Raw genomic sequence first — 15,582 nt, 5'->3', positions numbered from 1 at the left:
TTACTGCCTTTAAGAGTAGATTTTTCTTCTTCCTCTTCTCCCTTACCTTCAGAGCATGCTTCAGTTCATAGGCATCATAGAGCCTGGCTGGCTGCATCAGAGCCACGATGAGTTTCTCAAATTTCCCAGTCAGCTCTGATTTCAAGTCATCCAGAAGATCCTGCCGAAAGAAAAACACAGATGGATTGACCCGGAAGGAGTGGTAAATGATTCCCTTCTCACATACACAAGCTATCTCTTCACAAATAATAAATATTCATAGAATCACAGACTTAGAGTCGGAAGGGTACTTTAAAGGTCATTGCACCCAAACCCCTCATTTTACAGATTTGGAAACTGAGGAGCTGAGGTTTCGTGCCTTGCCCAGGGTCACACAACTAATAAGTGTCAGTGGTATGGCTTGAACTCAGATTCAAGTCCAGGACTTTTAATCACTATAATATACCGTTCACTTCTAAGTTAAAAGTTAAGTATACACAATTAAGAAAAGATCTAAAGAAAAAGCTTTATGTGGTAATCAATTTTCAATCTTCAGTATTTACTAAGGGCTAACTATATGCTACATTGGCACAATGAAAACAATCCCTGCCCTCAAGAAGCTTATATTCTAAAGGGGGAGATCAGTATGTACAAGATACATATAGAGTAGATAAAACTCACCGTTAGACGGAAAGGCTCTAGCAACTGGGACCAGGAAGTCAAGGCATTCTGAGAGGCAGAGGTAAGGAGGGAGGGCATCCCAGGCATCAGGGATGGTCAGTACAATGATGCAGAGACTGGAGATGGGGTGTGTGTGTGTGTGTGTGTGTGTGTGTGTGTGTGTGTGTGTGTATGTGTGTGTGTGTGTTTGTGTCTGTGTCTGTGTGTGTGTGTGTGTGTGTGTATGTGTATGTGTGTGTGTGTGTGTGTGTGTGTGTGTATGTGTATGTGTGTGTGTGTGTCTGTGTGTGTGTTTATGTGCACAATAGCACAGTCAGTGACCATTATAACTGCATCACAGAGTCAGTAGAAGGAAATAATATGTAATAGCTGAAAGTGAATGAGTATGTGGGGTCCAATAGTGAAGGGCTAAGGCTAAAGAAGTTTCTATTTAACTCTGGAGATAATAATAGGGAACTCATAGGGAGTTTATGGAACAGGAGGGTAGCATTGTCAGACCTGTACTATGAGAATAATTTATATTTATATATAACTTATGTAATAGCATAATTATAGAGAGCTTTGAGGTTTGCAAAATAATCCTAGGAGGTAGGTGCTATTATGATCTCCCTTTTACAAATGAGGGAACTGAGGCAAACAGCATTAAGTGACTTGCCCAGGATCATACAGCTATGAAGTGTCTGAGGCCAGATTTGAACTGAGAAAATTGAGTCACACCAACTCCAGGCCAGGCGCTCTGTGCACTGCAGTGCTACCTAACTGCCTATTTCAAACACACTTCATGTATCCTGATCTTGTCATATTTTATTCAGTGACTTCACAGTGGACACTTACCCGGCCAAATAAAGTTTTAAATGCCACTGCAATTTCTTGGCGCTGGGCATTGCTTCGGGCTGTGAGGAGAGTCAGGATGCTTTCTTCATCAGTACCTGCAATGAATTCATAAACAGTCTCAGTACTTTTCCTGAATATACCTACTCTTTCAGGCTCCACAGTGGCCCAGTTCCAAAAAAAAAAAAAAAAAAAAAAAACCCACAACACGCGGCAGGGTTCTCTTTCCCTAGTTTTCCAATTCTTCACTCTCTCCAGTTAGCAGCTACAGCTTCTAACGCTTACTGTGTTTCCTAGTGGGTACAAAAAGATCATTGGCATTTTTCAAAAATACCCATTTTGGGGACTCCTGTCCCATACCAGCATGCCATCACAGAGTATGAATGTAGCTCTGGGTTCTGAACCAGTGGCTGGCAAGCTCTGGCAGATTGGACCAAGCTACAAAGCCTTCAAGTACGAGTTTAGTGATATCCTATGCTCCTGTCATGGATAAATCAAGGGCTTGGAGGACCAGAGCTAGAAGGGAATTGAGATGCTAACTAATTCAACCTTGTCATTTCATAGGTGAGGAAACAAAGGCCCAAGGCCATTAACTTTCCAAATGTTACATGGGCCTAAGTGACAGACCAAAGATTTGACCCTGAGTCCCTTGACAACTGAGTTGATGATTTTTCCACTGTACCAGGGTGCTAAAGGCAGCCTTAGAGGGAAGGCAATAGAAAAGTTTTGGGTTTGTTTTTTAAATTAACCTCTAAGTGAAGCAAAGATTAAGACATCGTTACCAAGAATGCTGATGTATTAAAAAAGAAAAAAGCATACAAAATGCTGAAGACTTTCTTACCAAGTCCCTTCATTGCTTTCCGAAGGGTTTCAGCATCAGCCCGTTCATCAAAGCCAGCAAAAGGAGTCACTGTGCCTCTGGTGGCCTAAGGAGACAAAGGAGAGATTGTCTATCGAGATTCACGCTATGATTTGTACAACCAGAAACATGGAACACATCAGTTCTTCAAACAGCAAGTATTTGTTCATCACCTACTATGTACCAGACAGGACGTTCTGACTGAAACATGCAGGCTAGATTACTCTCCCCAGTCTGTTCTCCAACTCAGTAAGAGGGACTGAGAAAGAAAATAGTGTGTGAAAATAAGACAGAGGGAAATTCACAAGTACTAATTATAACTTTGAATGTGAATGGGATGTTTATAGCAGCTCTCTTTGTGGTGGCAAAGAACTGGACATTGCAGGGATGCCCACCAATCAGGGAACGGCTAAACAAGTCGTGGTATATGATTGTGATAGAATACGACTGTGCTATAAAAAGTGATGAGCTCAATGATCTTAGAAAAACATAGAAAGACTTATGTGCAATAACAGAGAACAAAATGAGCAGGACCAAGAAAACACTGTATACATTAACAGCAACATTGTTTTAAGAATGACTGTAAGTAACTAAATCACTTTGCCTATTATAAATACACATTAAAAATAAGGGACATATGAACAAAGAAACTTTCTGTATCCAGAGAAAGAACTGATACAGAAGTGTGTATAGAATAAGTTTACATATGTGTGTGTGTGTGTGTGTGTATACACCCCTATTTGTGTCTAATGGTAGCCATTTTCTGGGGGAAGGGGAGGGAAAAAAAGAAATTTCTATGATAACTTTTGTTGCCTATTTGGGAACAGCAGCAAGTTGTACATGATGGATTTGCAGCTTCATGTACAGTCATCTCTTTTATTGTACAGTGTTATAGAAATGTTTGTCTTGTTCCATGAATTGAAAATTAAAAAAATTTTGAAAAGAGAAAGTAAACCTAGAACATGGGGTTCTAGGCAAACCTCTAAGGCTATAAGTTGTAGGGAAGATGGCTACCTGCATTGAGAGAGGGAGTTTCCTTACCCACGCCAATGAAATCACAAATCCTATCCCTATCCCTCACCCTGTTCCAAGGATGTGCTAAAACTTCTGAGAGCCAACTGTTAAATATTTATGGTGAGCATTTATAGCTTAGAAATAAAGCTACAAATCAGGAATTTAAAAATCCTTACTCATAAAACAAACTTACATTGTAATAGGAGAGACAAGTCACATATCAGCATCTATCGAGTAAATATGAAATAGATACAAAGGAGTTGGGGATGGGGGCACCAGCAGGGTGAACACAATGAAGAATCACAATGAAGAAGGTAGTGTCTGAGCTGAAAAGTTCCAGTTCTGTGAAAGGAACCAAAAGATCTGTTTGGCGAAATCACAGGGTGAATGTGGGCAAGTATATAAGCTGGAAAGAGGGGGTAGGGAAAAATCATAAAGGGCTTTAAACACTAAACAGAGGACTTTACATTTGTATCACATTTTATGATTTATTAAAGAAACTTCAGTGGGCTGTAGAACATTCTGGTCCCCACTAGGAGGTGAAAGGGATGTTGGTCTCCCATGACTTGAAGCCAGGTTACCCAGGATGGGTAGGTGGGGAGGCCAATATGCCTGGATGCCCTGAGCTCACAGGGTCATGATGGTTCCTGGGTTGTCCCAGTACTCCAGGTTAATGCTTTCAATCTTGGGCCTCTCACTCCTGAGCAGAGCTCAGTTTGTGGGTTGGGAGGCAGGGATGTCTTCTTTGCTCTTGTTAAACATACATAAGATGAATTATTCTCAAGGCCATGTCCTAAATCTGTCTCTTCTTCCACTGACTAGATCTCTTCCTACTTGGATTTGGTCAGTATACTGGACCTGAGGGAAAAAACAAAAAACAAAAAACTAGGGACAAAGAAATCACTGCTTTCACATCTAAACAAGCCTCTACCATGATCCCACCATTGCGAAAATGGACACATTCTTGTATGCTGCTTGGCTAGCAATGCTTACATGACCCGATAAAATCAAAAATAACATATGTCAGGTCTTAGTTCAATAACAACCTATACTGACAAAGTGTCTTAGGGTTTTGGGATGCCCCATCAAACTGATGTTGCTACTAAAGAGATATTGTTGTCTAATTGTGTCCTACTCTTTGCAACCCTATTCGAGATTTTCTTGGCAAAGATATTAGACTGGTTTGCAATTTCCTTCTCCAGCTTATTTACAGATAAAGAACTGAGGCAAATGGAGTCAAGTGACTTGCCCAAGGTCACACAGCTACTAAGTGCCTGAGCCCAGATTAGAACTCATGAAGATGAGTCTTCCTGTTTCCAAGCCCAGTGGTCCGCTGTACCACCTAGCTACCTACAGAGATGGTCAATACCAAACAACCACAAGAGTAACCAGGTATCTTCCTCTCTGTCTACATGAATCCTGTTTCACATTCTGGTCATTCAATGCAGTCTGTCCTCACCACATCCAGCATCTCTCAGCACTCTTGCTGAATACAGTATTCATGACTTTTAGGTGTTAGGTTTCTGTACAGGCTAACAGTGTTGACTGTTTTATTTCTTGATCCTGAGCCATATTTTCCAACATACTCCTGCCATCTTCCCCTTAACCTTAATGAGCATTGAAGTCAGAGTATTCCACTGTATGTTCATTTAATCTGAATAATCTCATGGATTTTTCTACCTCTTCAATGATACCAAATGAGATACTAGTAAGGGCTTAATAAATTTTTGTTCCCTGTCCATTCTTTGCACTAGATGGTGGTATATAGGCTGTAACTATCTTTATGGTGACCTTTTCGAAGATGCTGATCATGAGTTTTTTTGTTGCAAAGTGGCCTGGTAGCACATGTCACCAGGTGTCTTGGCATTCTTAGAGAGACTATGAAATAAACTTGACTGTCTCTTAGTCTGTCTCTCCAAGCAGACCCCGTGAGTCACCCCTCTATTCTGCTGCAAGTGTCTTTGTTCACGTGATTTTATTTAGAATAAATATAGCAGTAATAATGTGGTTTGGTTCCTCAAGGAGTAAGTCATAAGATTGTAGGTCACCACTTTAGTGCAGGGGTGGGAAACCTGTGACCTTCTAGGTCCTTGGGTGCAGCTTTTTGACTGAGTCCAAGTTTTACAGAACAAATCCTTTTATTAAGGATATCTGTTCTGTGAAGTCTGGATTCAAAGGGCTGTACTTGAGGACCTAGAGGGCCACATGTGGCCCTGAGGATATAGGTTCCTCACCCCTGCTTTATTGACAGAAGGAACTTTAAGTCATCTAGTCTACTCATCTGAATTTATAAATGAAAGATTGGGGGTATGGAGAGTTTGAGTAAAAGATCATAAAACCATAGCTCTTTCTACTTTGCCATACACTCTCATACACCAAGCCAGTCTGCTTACCTTCCTCCCCACGTGGTGCCCTTCCCCTTCCCCTACTTTCTAGGTCCCCTTTCTATTCTATGGGGTTTCCCCACTAGAATTTAGGCTTCTTGAGGATATGCATTATCTTGTTTGATTGTATCTCCAGACTGGTACATAGTAAGTGCTCAATAGGTACTTTAGTTATCAAAATGTACTCTGCAGAAAAATTACTTTGAAAAGACTTAGAACTCTGCTCTAACACAATGAGAAATCATGAGTCCAAAAGAATGAAGATGAAATGTGTAATTGATTCCTTGAGAGAGAAATGATGACATTCAAATGCAGACAGCGCCATACATTCTCAAACACAGCTAATGTCCTACTAGCCAGACGTGTACTGAGAGATTTGTTTGGAGGGTTTGTTTTTTGCTTTTGATTGACTGGGGAACAGGGTAATGGGAAGGGAAGATTTTTTAAAAATACCTGAAACTTGAAAAATAAATATTTTTTAAAAACCTAGAAAAAATGTACTCCAAAGCAAGAATGATTAAAAGCTTTATGGTACTAGAAAAAGGACAGAAAAATTGAACAAGGGAAGTGGAGAGAACCCAAAAATGGAATCTAATGTATGTGAACCTTTTCTTTCATAAACTCATATGTGGATCACCATTAAATCAGACTACCAAATAGAGATAAATAATTTATTAATCTACTAAGTTCTTACAACGAGCCACACACTGTGCTAGGAAACAGAAGAATGTTTAAGTAATTGATAAGCGAGGGATCTTTAAGAGGGATTCCTTCAAAAGGTAGTAATAATGAACCATCGCTTTCTCAGCCAAATGGGACCACTTCCTATCAACTCTGAAGACACCATAGAAACCAAACTTCCTGAAACAAACCAAAAATCACCAGGGCAGTGAGTCACCACCACGTTACTCTCTACTCTGGCTGAACCAGTGTGGGGCGTGCTCTTAAATATCGCATAGCCAAAGAGAAACAAGAAAATTATTATTGGAATGCTTACTTTCCAGAGATGTAGAAATATTTTCCTTCCAAGTTATGTTAGCAGAATCACACTCAAAATCAACTCAAGGCCATTGAAACATCTGGAAACCAGATGTGACTCACAAATATGAGTCAGAGGGTGGAAGAATTTTATAGGGGTGATTCCCTTCTAAACACCATTCCTTCCCAATTAAGAATAGTTCTCTCATTTTCTCAAGAAATTCAGCCTGTCTCAACTCAAAAAAGCTTCTTCAGACATTTAAATTTTATTTCATTTATATTCCTTCCATTCTAGCTGGATGTTTCTACTTTTTACCCCACCCCACTCCCACTCAAAAATCTTCAAGGACTCCCTATGGTCTCAAGGAAAATCCAAAAACTGGACATTTAAGGTCCTTTACAATATGGTTCCTCCCAAACTTTCTAATCTTATTGTCCCACATTTGCCTTTTGTTCTAATTAAAGTGGCTTGTGAGATGTTTTCTGTGTCCATCTACCATCTCCAGTCTCCAAACCATTGTCTGAAATGCACACCTTTCTCACCCAACTCACCCATCTCACCATACAACTCAAGCACCAAATCCTACAAGAGGTATTTCTCCATCCCTGGTTATTAGCACCCCCTCTTTCCCTCCCTGCTGTATATACAATTGGATATAATTTCCCTGAGGGCAAACTTTGTTTATCTTTTATGGCCAGTGCCTACCACAAAGATAGTTTCTAGTAAACAGCTGTTGAATTTAATTCATCCACACTCAATAACTCCCTTTTTCCTTCTATATTAACATTTTCCAAAGAATTCTCATTTGCCTCCTTGAAAAAGCATTTTGCAGAGATACTCAATTCATCCTTTAATTATCACCTTGAGAAAAAAATTTACCCAGCTCCATGATTTTCTGGAAGGGAAGAAAGGTCTTCTATAAAAGTATGAAGAAGAAATCAGAATTTTTAAAACCACAAATGCACAGTGGAAAAAGAAAGCACATAACTCATGAGTGCCTACCCTGGTGAAATCATACCTCCACTAATGGGACAGTTCAAGGCAGGCTGATCCACTCAGATGAAAGTGATTTCAGCAGGCAAGTCATTGCAGGAGAGTACTTCCCTCTCAAAGCCCTAGAGGCTTTATTTTCAAAATCAATGCCCTTTCTAAAAGCAGGTAAGAGCCATTTGTCCAAGATAAATGGATAGCTTCAGGTCAGCTTTCCCCAGTTTTCACTCAAAGTACAAAGCAATGGGGGTGTTAGGGATAAAGTGGGAGTAGGGGGCAGGGGGCACTGAAAAAAAAACAAAACGATAGTGTGATCCCCATTTTGAAAATCAGGAAACTAGAGTTCAAAAGAGTAATGGATTGCACAGGAAATATAATGCTATCCAATAAACATTTATTGTACAGATTTGCCCATTAGAGATCCGAAATATTTATTGTAAAGGATCACATTTCCAATTCAATTCAACAAACATTTGTTAAGCCTTTACTATACTACCTGCAGCTAGCTAGCGTCCTGGTGGATAGAGCACTGGGTTTGGAATCAGGAAGTCTCATCTTCTTGAGTTCGAATACAGCCTCAGACACTACTAGCTGTGTGACCCTGGTTAAGTCACTTGCCCCTGATTACCTCAGTTTCCTCATCTTTCAAAGAAGCTAGAGAAGTATCAAGGAAAACTGCCCTGAGATTCTAGAACCAGAGGGCAAAATAAGTATTCAAGGAATCCACAGATCACCACCTGAAAGAGATCCTAAAAGAGAAACTCCTAGGAACACTGTGGCCAAATTCCAGAATTCCCAGATCAAGGAGAAAATATTGCAAGCAGCCAGAAAGAAACAATTCAAGTATTGTGGAAATACAATCAGGATAACACAAGATCTAGCAGCTTCTACATTAAGGAATAGAAGGGCATGGAATATGATATTCCAGAAGTCAAAGGAACTAGGACTAAAACCAAGAATCACCTACCCAGCAAAACTGAATATAATACTTCAGGGGAAAAATTGGTCTTTCAATGAAATAGAGGACTTTCAAGCATTCTTGATGAAAAGACCAGAGCTGAAAAGAAAATTTGACTTTCAAACACAAGAATGAAGAGAAGCATGAAAAAGTAAATAGCAAAGAGAAGTCATAAGGGACTTTACAAAAGTTGAACTGTTTACATTCCTACATGGAAAGACAATATTTGTAACTCTTGAAACTATTCAGCATCTGGGTACAGGGTGGGATAACACACACACACATGCACATGCACACGCACACACACATAAGGACAGAGTTCACAGAGTGAACTGAAGAGGAGGGGATCATATCTTAAAAAAAAAAATGAAATCAAGCAGTGAGAGAGAAATATATTGGGAGGAGAAAGGGAGAAATGGAATGGGGCAAATTATCTCTCATAAAAGAGGCAAGCAAAAGACTTTTTAGTGAAGGGAAAAAGAGGGGAGGTGAGAGAAAAACATGAAGTTTACTCTCATCACATTCCACTAAAGGAAGGAATAAAATGCACAGTCATTTTGGTATGAAAACCTATCTTACAATACAGGAAAGTGGGGGATAAGGGGATAAGCAGGGTGGGGGGGATGATGGAAGGGAGGGCACGGGGAGGAGGGAGCAATCTGAGGTCAACACTCATGGGGAGGGTCAGGATCAAAAGAGAGAACAGAAGTAATGGGGGACAGGATAGGATGGAGGGAAATATAATGAGTTCTTACACAACACTACTATTATGGAAGTCATTTGCAAAACTACACAGATCTGGCCTATATTGAATTGCTTGCCTTCCAAAGGGAAGGGGTGGGGAGGGAGGGAGGGCAGATTGGCAGACAGGGGCAATTAGAACGCTCGGTGTTTTGGGGTGGGGGGAGGGGACAAAAGGGGAGAAAATGTGGAACCCAAAATTTTGTGAAAATGAATGTTAAAAGTTAAATGAATTAATAAAAAAAAAATAAAGAGGGCAAAAAAAAAAAAAAAAGAAGAAGTTAGAGAAGGAAATGGCAAGTCACTGCAATATCTTTGCCAAGAAAGCCCTAAATGGGGTCATGAAGAGTTGTGAGCAACTGGAAAATGAGCAAAAAACAAAACTGCCCCACACAAAATGAAATAAGTGCCTGCTCTGGAGGATGTTCCATTCTTCAGAAGGAAAATATGACATGTACACAGATAAACAGATGCAAAGTATATGCAAAGAAATACAAAGTGGAGTAGGGAATAAAGCACTGCTCTCAGTCAGAAAGACTCGAGTTTGAATCTTGTCTGATACTTCCTAGCTATGTGACCCTGGACAAGTCACTTAATCTCTCTGGCTCAGTTTCTTCATCTGTAAAATGAGGATCATCATAGATAGCATTTACCTCCTAGGGTTATTGTGAGGCTAAAATGAGATAAGATTTGTAAAGCACTTTGCAAACCTGAAAGTGCTACATAAATGCTAGTTATTATTATAAAATACTTTATAATAGTTATATTTTATAATAATTATACACTGTACAATGATTATATTTTACTATTATAAATATGTTTTAATTATAATTATACTTTACAAACAGAACAGTCTCAAAAGAAAGGAAGTATTCCCTGAGAGGATCAGAAAAGGGCTTGAAGGGAGGCAGGACATTAACAGGACTGCAGGGATTCTGTAAGACAGAACTAAGAGGGAGAATATTCTAAAGACCTAGAAGCCGGAGAAGGACAGGCATAGGACAGCGTAACTAGACAGATACTGTGGGAAGGGGCACAATACCAAACAAGACTGCAAAGCTTGGGGGAGTCAGATTGGAAAGATCTTTAAAGGCCTGACTGATGATTTTCTATTTTAGCCTAGAGACAACAGGGAGCCACTGAAGATTCTGAGTAAGGGAATGAAATGGCCAAATATGTGCTTTATGAATATCAATGCAGCAGCTATGTAGAGAATGGATTCGAAAAGGGAAATGCTGGAAGCAGGGTGACAAATTAAGAGGTCACTGCTGTTGCTATATACCTGACTCTTCATGACTCCATTTGGGATTTTCCTAACAAAGATGCTAGAGTGATTTGCCATTTCCTCCTTCAATTAAGAGGTCATCGCAATAGTCCAAATGCGAGGTTATGTAGGCCTGAATAAAGGTCAGAGATGTAGGAGTACAGAGAAGAGATGTATTCCATAAGGCAGGAGACATACCGAGGGTGGTTACTAAAGGTCTTTTCAAGGACTCCCTTAACGTCCACTGTCAGTTTCTCGGAGGATAATTTCTGCTTTGCATGTAACTAGCATGTACCTTGTATAGTCAAAACCAACTGCTTTTCGCCTTTCTTTATTACCACTTAGTAACTGTGCCTGACACACAGTAAGAGCTTAATAAATGCTTGACTATCTGAGTAGTTGTATCCAATCCTCTTTTTCAGGGAATGCACTTCTGGATGTGGGCTTTAAAGAGGAGTTCCTTTGGCTGAAGAATTAACCATCTTGAGGTCAGATTAAGAATGAACCACCATCATCATTGTCCCAATGAAAGTGAACAGTGTCATCTTCAGAGAAAGGAAGACTGAGGTTCACGGCCCAATCTATATTGTATAACCCTGAGCAAGTAACTATCTCTCAGTGTTCTGGGCAACTCTCAAGGGCTAGAAGTTGAAGAGCAGGTTTCACCTGCACTAGCGGAAGGGATGTCCTCATCTGGGAATTCCCTACAACAAAGAAATCCCAACTCCAATCTTGACCTCTAGTATTGACTTCCCAATTGACCATGATGCAGAAAGCATGGATTTGTCATCGGAGCCCCCAAAGGGAATCCTCTACCCTGGGATAGAGCAAGAAAGGGTCAGCTGGGCATTGCAGATGGTTGCTTTTTTTCTTATTAGAAGAAAGCTGCTGAGAACGGGTGAAGCCTCCACACTCAAGTCAACACGACTCAGTTTTGTTTTGTAAGTCTCTAATACACTTAACATGTAACATGGAGGTTTACAGCCATCCCTATGGATGTCTGGTCTCCATGAGGTAGAATAATCTCCTTTCGGGCACAGACTATTTCTCATCTAAACTTGGTATCTTCCCCAACCTTGAGTTCAATGTGCAACACACAGTAAGGCCTCTAACTTCCATCCCACAACTATCTAAGAAGGAGAGGGTCAGGTGAAGACTGAAGTCCTAGATCTCTGCCTCTGAACACCTGTTACCTCTTTCGCAAAGTCACAGAACTTGGGGGCCAGAAGGGAGTGGACTTCAGTGGCTAGTAAGTCCAACCCAGACCCATAAGGACTCCCCACTATCACAACAAGTTGTAGTTGTTGAGTCATTTCAGCTGTGTCCAATTCTTTGTGACCCCTTTAGAGGTTTTTTTTTTCCGCAAAGATACTGCAGTAGTTTGCCACCTCCTTCTCTAGGTTCATTTGACAGAGGAGGAAAGTGAGGCAAACAGCATTAAGTGACTTGCTCAGGGTCACCCAGGTAGGAAGTATCTGAGTATTTGAACTCAGGTCCCCAGACTTTTCTCATTTTGCTTTCTTCTTTCTGTTCTCTATGTCCCAACATCCTTGACCTCCTTCAGTTTAATAATAACTATAGCTAGCATTTATATACAATTTAAAAGTTTGAAAAGAGTGTTCCACATGTCTCATTTTATTTTTACAACAATGCTGGTAGGTGGGTGCTATTATTATTACCATTTTTCAGATGAAGAAACTGAGGCAGAGGTTAAATAATTTGCTGAGCCAGTAAGTACCTGGGAAAAGATTTGAGACAAGGTCTTCTTGACTCTAGGTCCAGTATTTGATCTCCCCAGCTCCACAGTCCTGAGGACCACATTAAAAACTCACACTTACCTATAAGAGTAGCTAACATTGAATCACTATGAAATATTAAACCATTATTAATGGTTCAAGAGACCCCAGTGAAGCTAGACGTAACTGCCAGCAAGGGTAAGATATCCCAGGCAGACAGAGAAAAAAGCATAAGAAGAAATTGTATTTGCTCTTAGTCATTTCGTCAGCACTCTGTAGTGAAGCCTTGGCAGACAACATCAGCCCCTGCAAGGACATTTCCCTCTGGCCCCTTCACTCTCTCACCAATTGCTAAACTGGGCCAAGGATGAATGTCAGTTGCTCAATAGACCCTGAGGAGGCAGCACGGTACTCTGAAAAACACATAGTCTCTGGAGTACTTGCTTATGTGGGCATCCTTGAGCACGTCACTTGAACTCACTGGATCTCAGTTTCTCCATCTGTAAAACAAAGGCGCTGGACCAGATGGACCCTGAGGTCTCTTTCAGCTCTAGGTCAGTGAACCTGAGGTGCCAGATCAAGGTTGCTCTAGGTCAATGACACCAGTCCATCCACACCAGGGTGTCACCAAACTCCCAAACGTATTGATTTCCTTTTTTATCTATGAACCGCTCAGTCATGTTTTCTTTTGTACCTAAAGACATTATTTGTGATGTCAAAGCTGTAATTCTCTCTTCTAAGAAATCAGACAAATAGGGATGGCCTGGGTCAAGAGTCCTCTCTGCCTCTACCTTCAGTCCTCACCCAACTCTGGTTGCTCCAGACTTAGCCTGGACCATCTCCCTCACTCAAAAGTCTTCCTTCCCTCCTCTTCTCTGCCCCATCAAATATACTTTCTTGTATCTCCCTCTTTCCAGGCTCTGCTCTGGAACTCTGTTTAGTTGCTCTAAACAACATGGTGCCATGGCTAGAGTAACGCATTTGGAATCAGGGAAACCTGCATTCAAAACTTGCCTCAGAGACTAGCTGTATGACCATTGACAAGTCATTTCATCTCTCTGAGACCTGGTTTCCTCATCTGCAAAAATGGAAGTAATTACCAAAGGGTTGCTGTGAGACTCAAAAGAGACAACATACCTATTTACTTAACACTAAAAGGACCAGGAGCATCAATTTATCCAAAAAGATTATAACTTTACTTTGAAATAAAAATTTTCATCTTACTAATTCTATTTGCCTTGTCTAATGGATTAAAAAAAAAAACTGTATTATGTGGATGGGCACAGCTTGACCTTCCAGGTATTCAAGGCCATATAAACAGTTGTACTTATAAAAGTACTTTGAACAATAGCCTTCATTCAGGAAGCTCCTAAAGTCTTCCACATGCACAAATGAGAAGAGCTGACATTTATATAAAGCTTTGACATTTACAAGCTTTTCGAATATGATTTCACACAATCCTCGTAACAACCCAGTGAAGACCACGAATATTCTTATTCCATTTTACAAACTAGAAAACTGAGGCAGAGGAGATTTAGGGACTTGTCCATGGGTGATCTCAATGCCACTGTAAAGAACTGTTCAGAGTTTATACCTCCCTAGTTTACTTCTCCCTTGAAGTTGGCAATGTGGTGAATTCTTGAGCAAACCTTTTTCTATGGCTAGGTCTGACATGGAATCTTGCATGACCCTAGCATACTCATAGGAGGCACCTCTCTGGAAGACAATCTTTAAGAGGGAATATTCTACTGAGCCAATTCACCAAGAACAGCCCATGCAGGGTCTTATTACCACATTCACTATGGTTCTCAGTCAGCTGTGTGATGGAGGGGTTGAAACTTGCTATAGAAAAGTGCCTGAGAAAGCCTACCTGTTTCCTTCTCAAATTTCATCAAAGAGGCTTTCAGAACAGGCAGACAGGCAAGGCAGGGACCATTTTCATAAAAATGTTGTTGGGACAGGGACTGGATCTGTGACTTCACTGGCATTAGAAGACCAAGGGGAAGGAGAAGGGAAGAAGAAGAGGATAGGGGGAGGGAAGAGGAACGAGAAGGAGAAAGGAAGGGGAAGGAAAAAGGAAAGGAAAAGGATGGGAGGGGAAAGAGGAAGGGAGGTAAAGGGAGGAAAGAAGGCAAGGGAGAAAGGGAGGAGAGGAGGAGGATGGGAAGGGAGAGAGGCCAGCTATGCCACAGTGACTCTCAAAGATTTAATAAAGAATAATAAGTAGGCATATGGGTGTATAATTGTGGATATCTTTTTTTTTTTGCCTTTCAGTCTAGTAACAGTACTATCTATGACTTTTATTTCACTCGATACATCTTGAAAACCAGTCCTTCCCTAAGTGTCTTCAAAATCATATTATCTGTAATCGTCATTTTCATTCTATGGATAAGAAATCTGGTTAGGAAATAAAGCTGGTTTTGAGTTTCAGCGTCCCCTTTAATATGAGGCTTCATTGCCATCCCATAATGAGCAGCAAATCATAATTGTGCAACTTTTGTTTGCACAGCACCTGGAGACTGAGTCATCTCCACAGAAACTAGTCCCTTTTTCTACTCAATTTCATAGTTTACTGAATGCATGACATCACCCATATCCCATCAGCATTTCAAAATCAGAATATGCAAATAAGGTATCCAATTTGGCCTTAAATACTTCTCTCTCACACTTCCCCTATTTTTGTTAAAAAGCACCCCTAACTTTCCCGTCATCCAGATGGGAAAGTTCAGAGTTAGCTCTGATTCTTCCATAGTTCCCTATACCCAATCAATTGCCAGGTTTCCCTAAGTCCCATGTCCAGTCTCTCACATCTGCTCCCTCTCCCTACCCATACTATCATCATGCCAGTTCTTGCTCTCATCACCTTTCACCTGGATTACTAATGGATCTCCATGCTGCCAATCTCTCCCTCTCCATTCCCTGATACCACTCTACTTAATACACTTTTACAAATAATTTTCCTAGGTGAGGCACAAGTCAACCATTCCACTCTGCTGATTAAATAATCTTTGGATCTATCAATATCACCACTAGGATTAAAAAGTCCACACCTTATCATTCTCTATCATCTGGCTCCAGTAACACAACTTTTCCAGCCTTATTTTACTTTCCCCTCAGAGTTCTAGACAGATTAATTCTCCTGGGACAATCTCTCTCCTTCCTTGGT

The 15,582-nt window shown here is 40.6% G+C and overlaps 1 protein-coding gene across 2 annotated transcripts in view; it reads right to left on the bottom strand.

The window, feature by feature from the left end:
* The window catches only part of ANXA5 (annexin A5), a 51,321-nt gene that overhangs the window by 22,061 nt on the left and 13,678 nt on the right, over nt 1-15,582 (bottom strand). The window contains exons 3-6 of one of the 2 annotated variants that reach the window (XM_072625233.1): nt 4,129-4,222; nt 2,333-2,417; nt 1,495-1,589; nt 47-160 (exon numbers count right to left, since the gene is read on the bottom strand). In XM_072625233.1, coding sequence (XP_072481334.1) covers nt 47-160; nt 1,495-1,589; nt 2,333-2,345 — 222 coding nt within the window. In that variant the 5' untranslated portion in view covers nt 2,346-2,417; nt 4,129-4,222. The remainder of the gene's footprint in view (nt 1-46; nt 161-1,494; nt 1,590-2,332; nt 2,418-4,128; nt 4,223-15,582) is intronic. The other variant, XM_072625232.1, reaches the window with a different exon arrangement.

This window comes from Notamacropus eugenii, chromosome 7, assembly GCF_028372415.1.
Source record: "Notamacropus eugenii isolate mMacEug1 chromosome 7, mMacEug1.pri_v2, whole genome shotgun sequence".
Classification (NCBI taxonomy): Eukaryota; Metazoa; Chordata; class Mammalia; order Diprotodontia; family Macropodidae; genus Notamacropus; species Notamacropus eugenii.
This window is presented reverse-complemented; position numbering and strand designations above follow the sequence as displayed.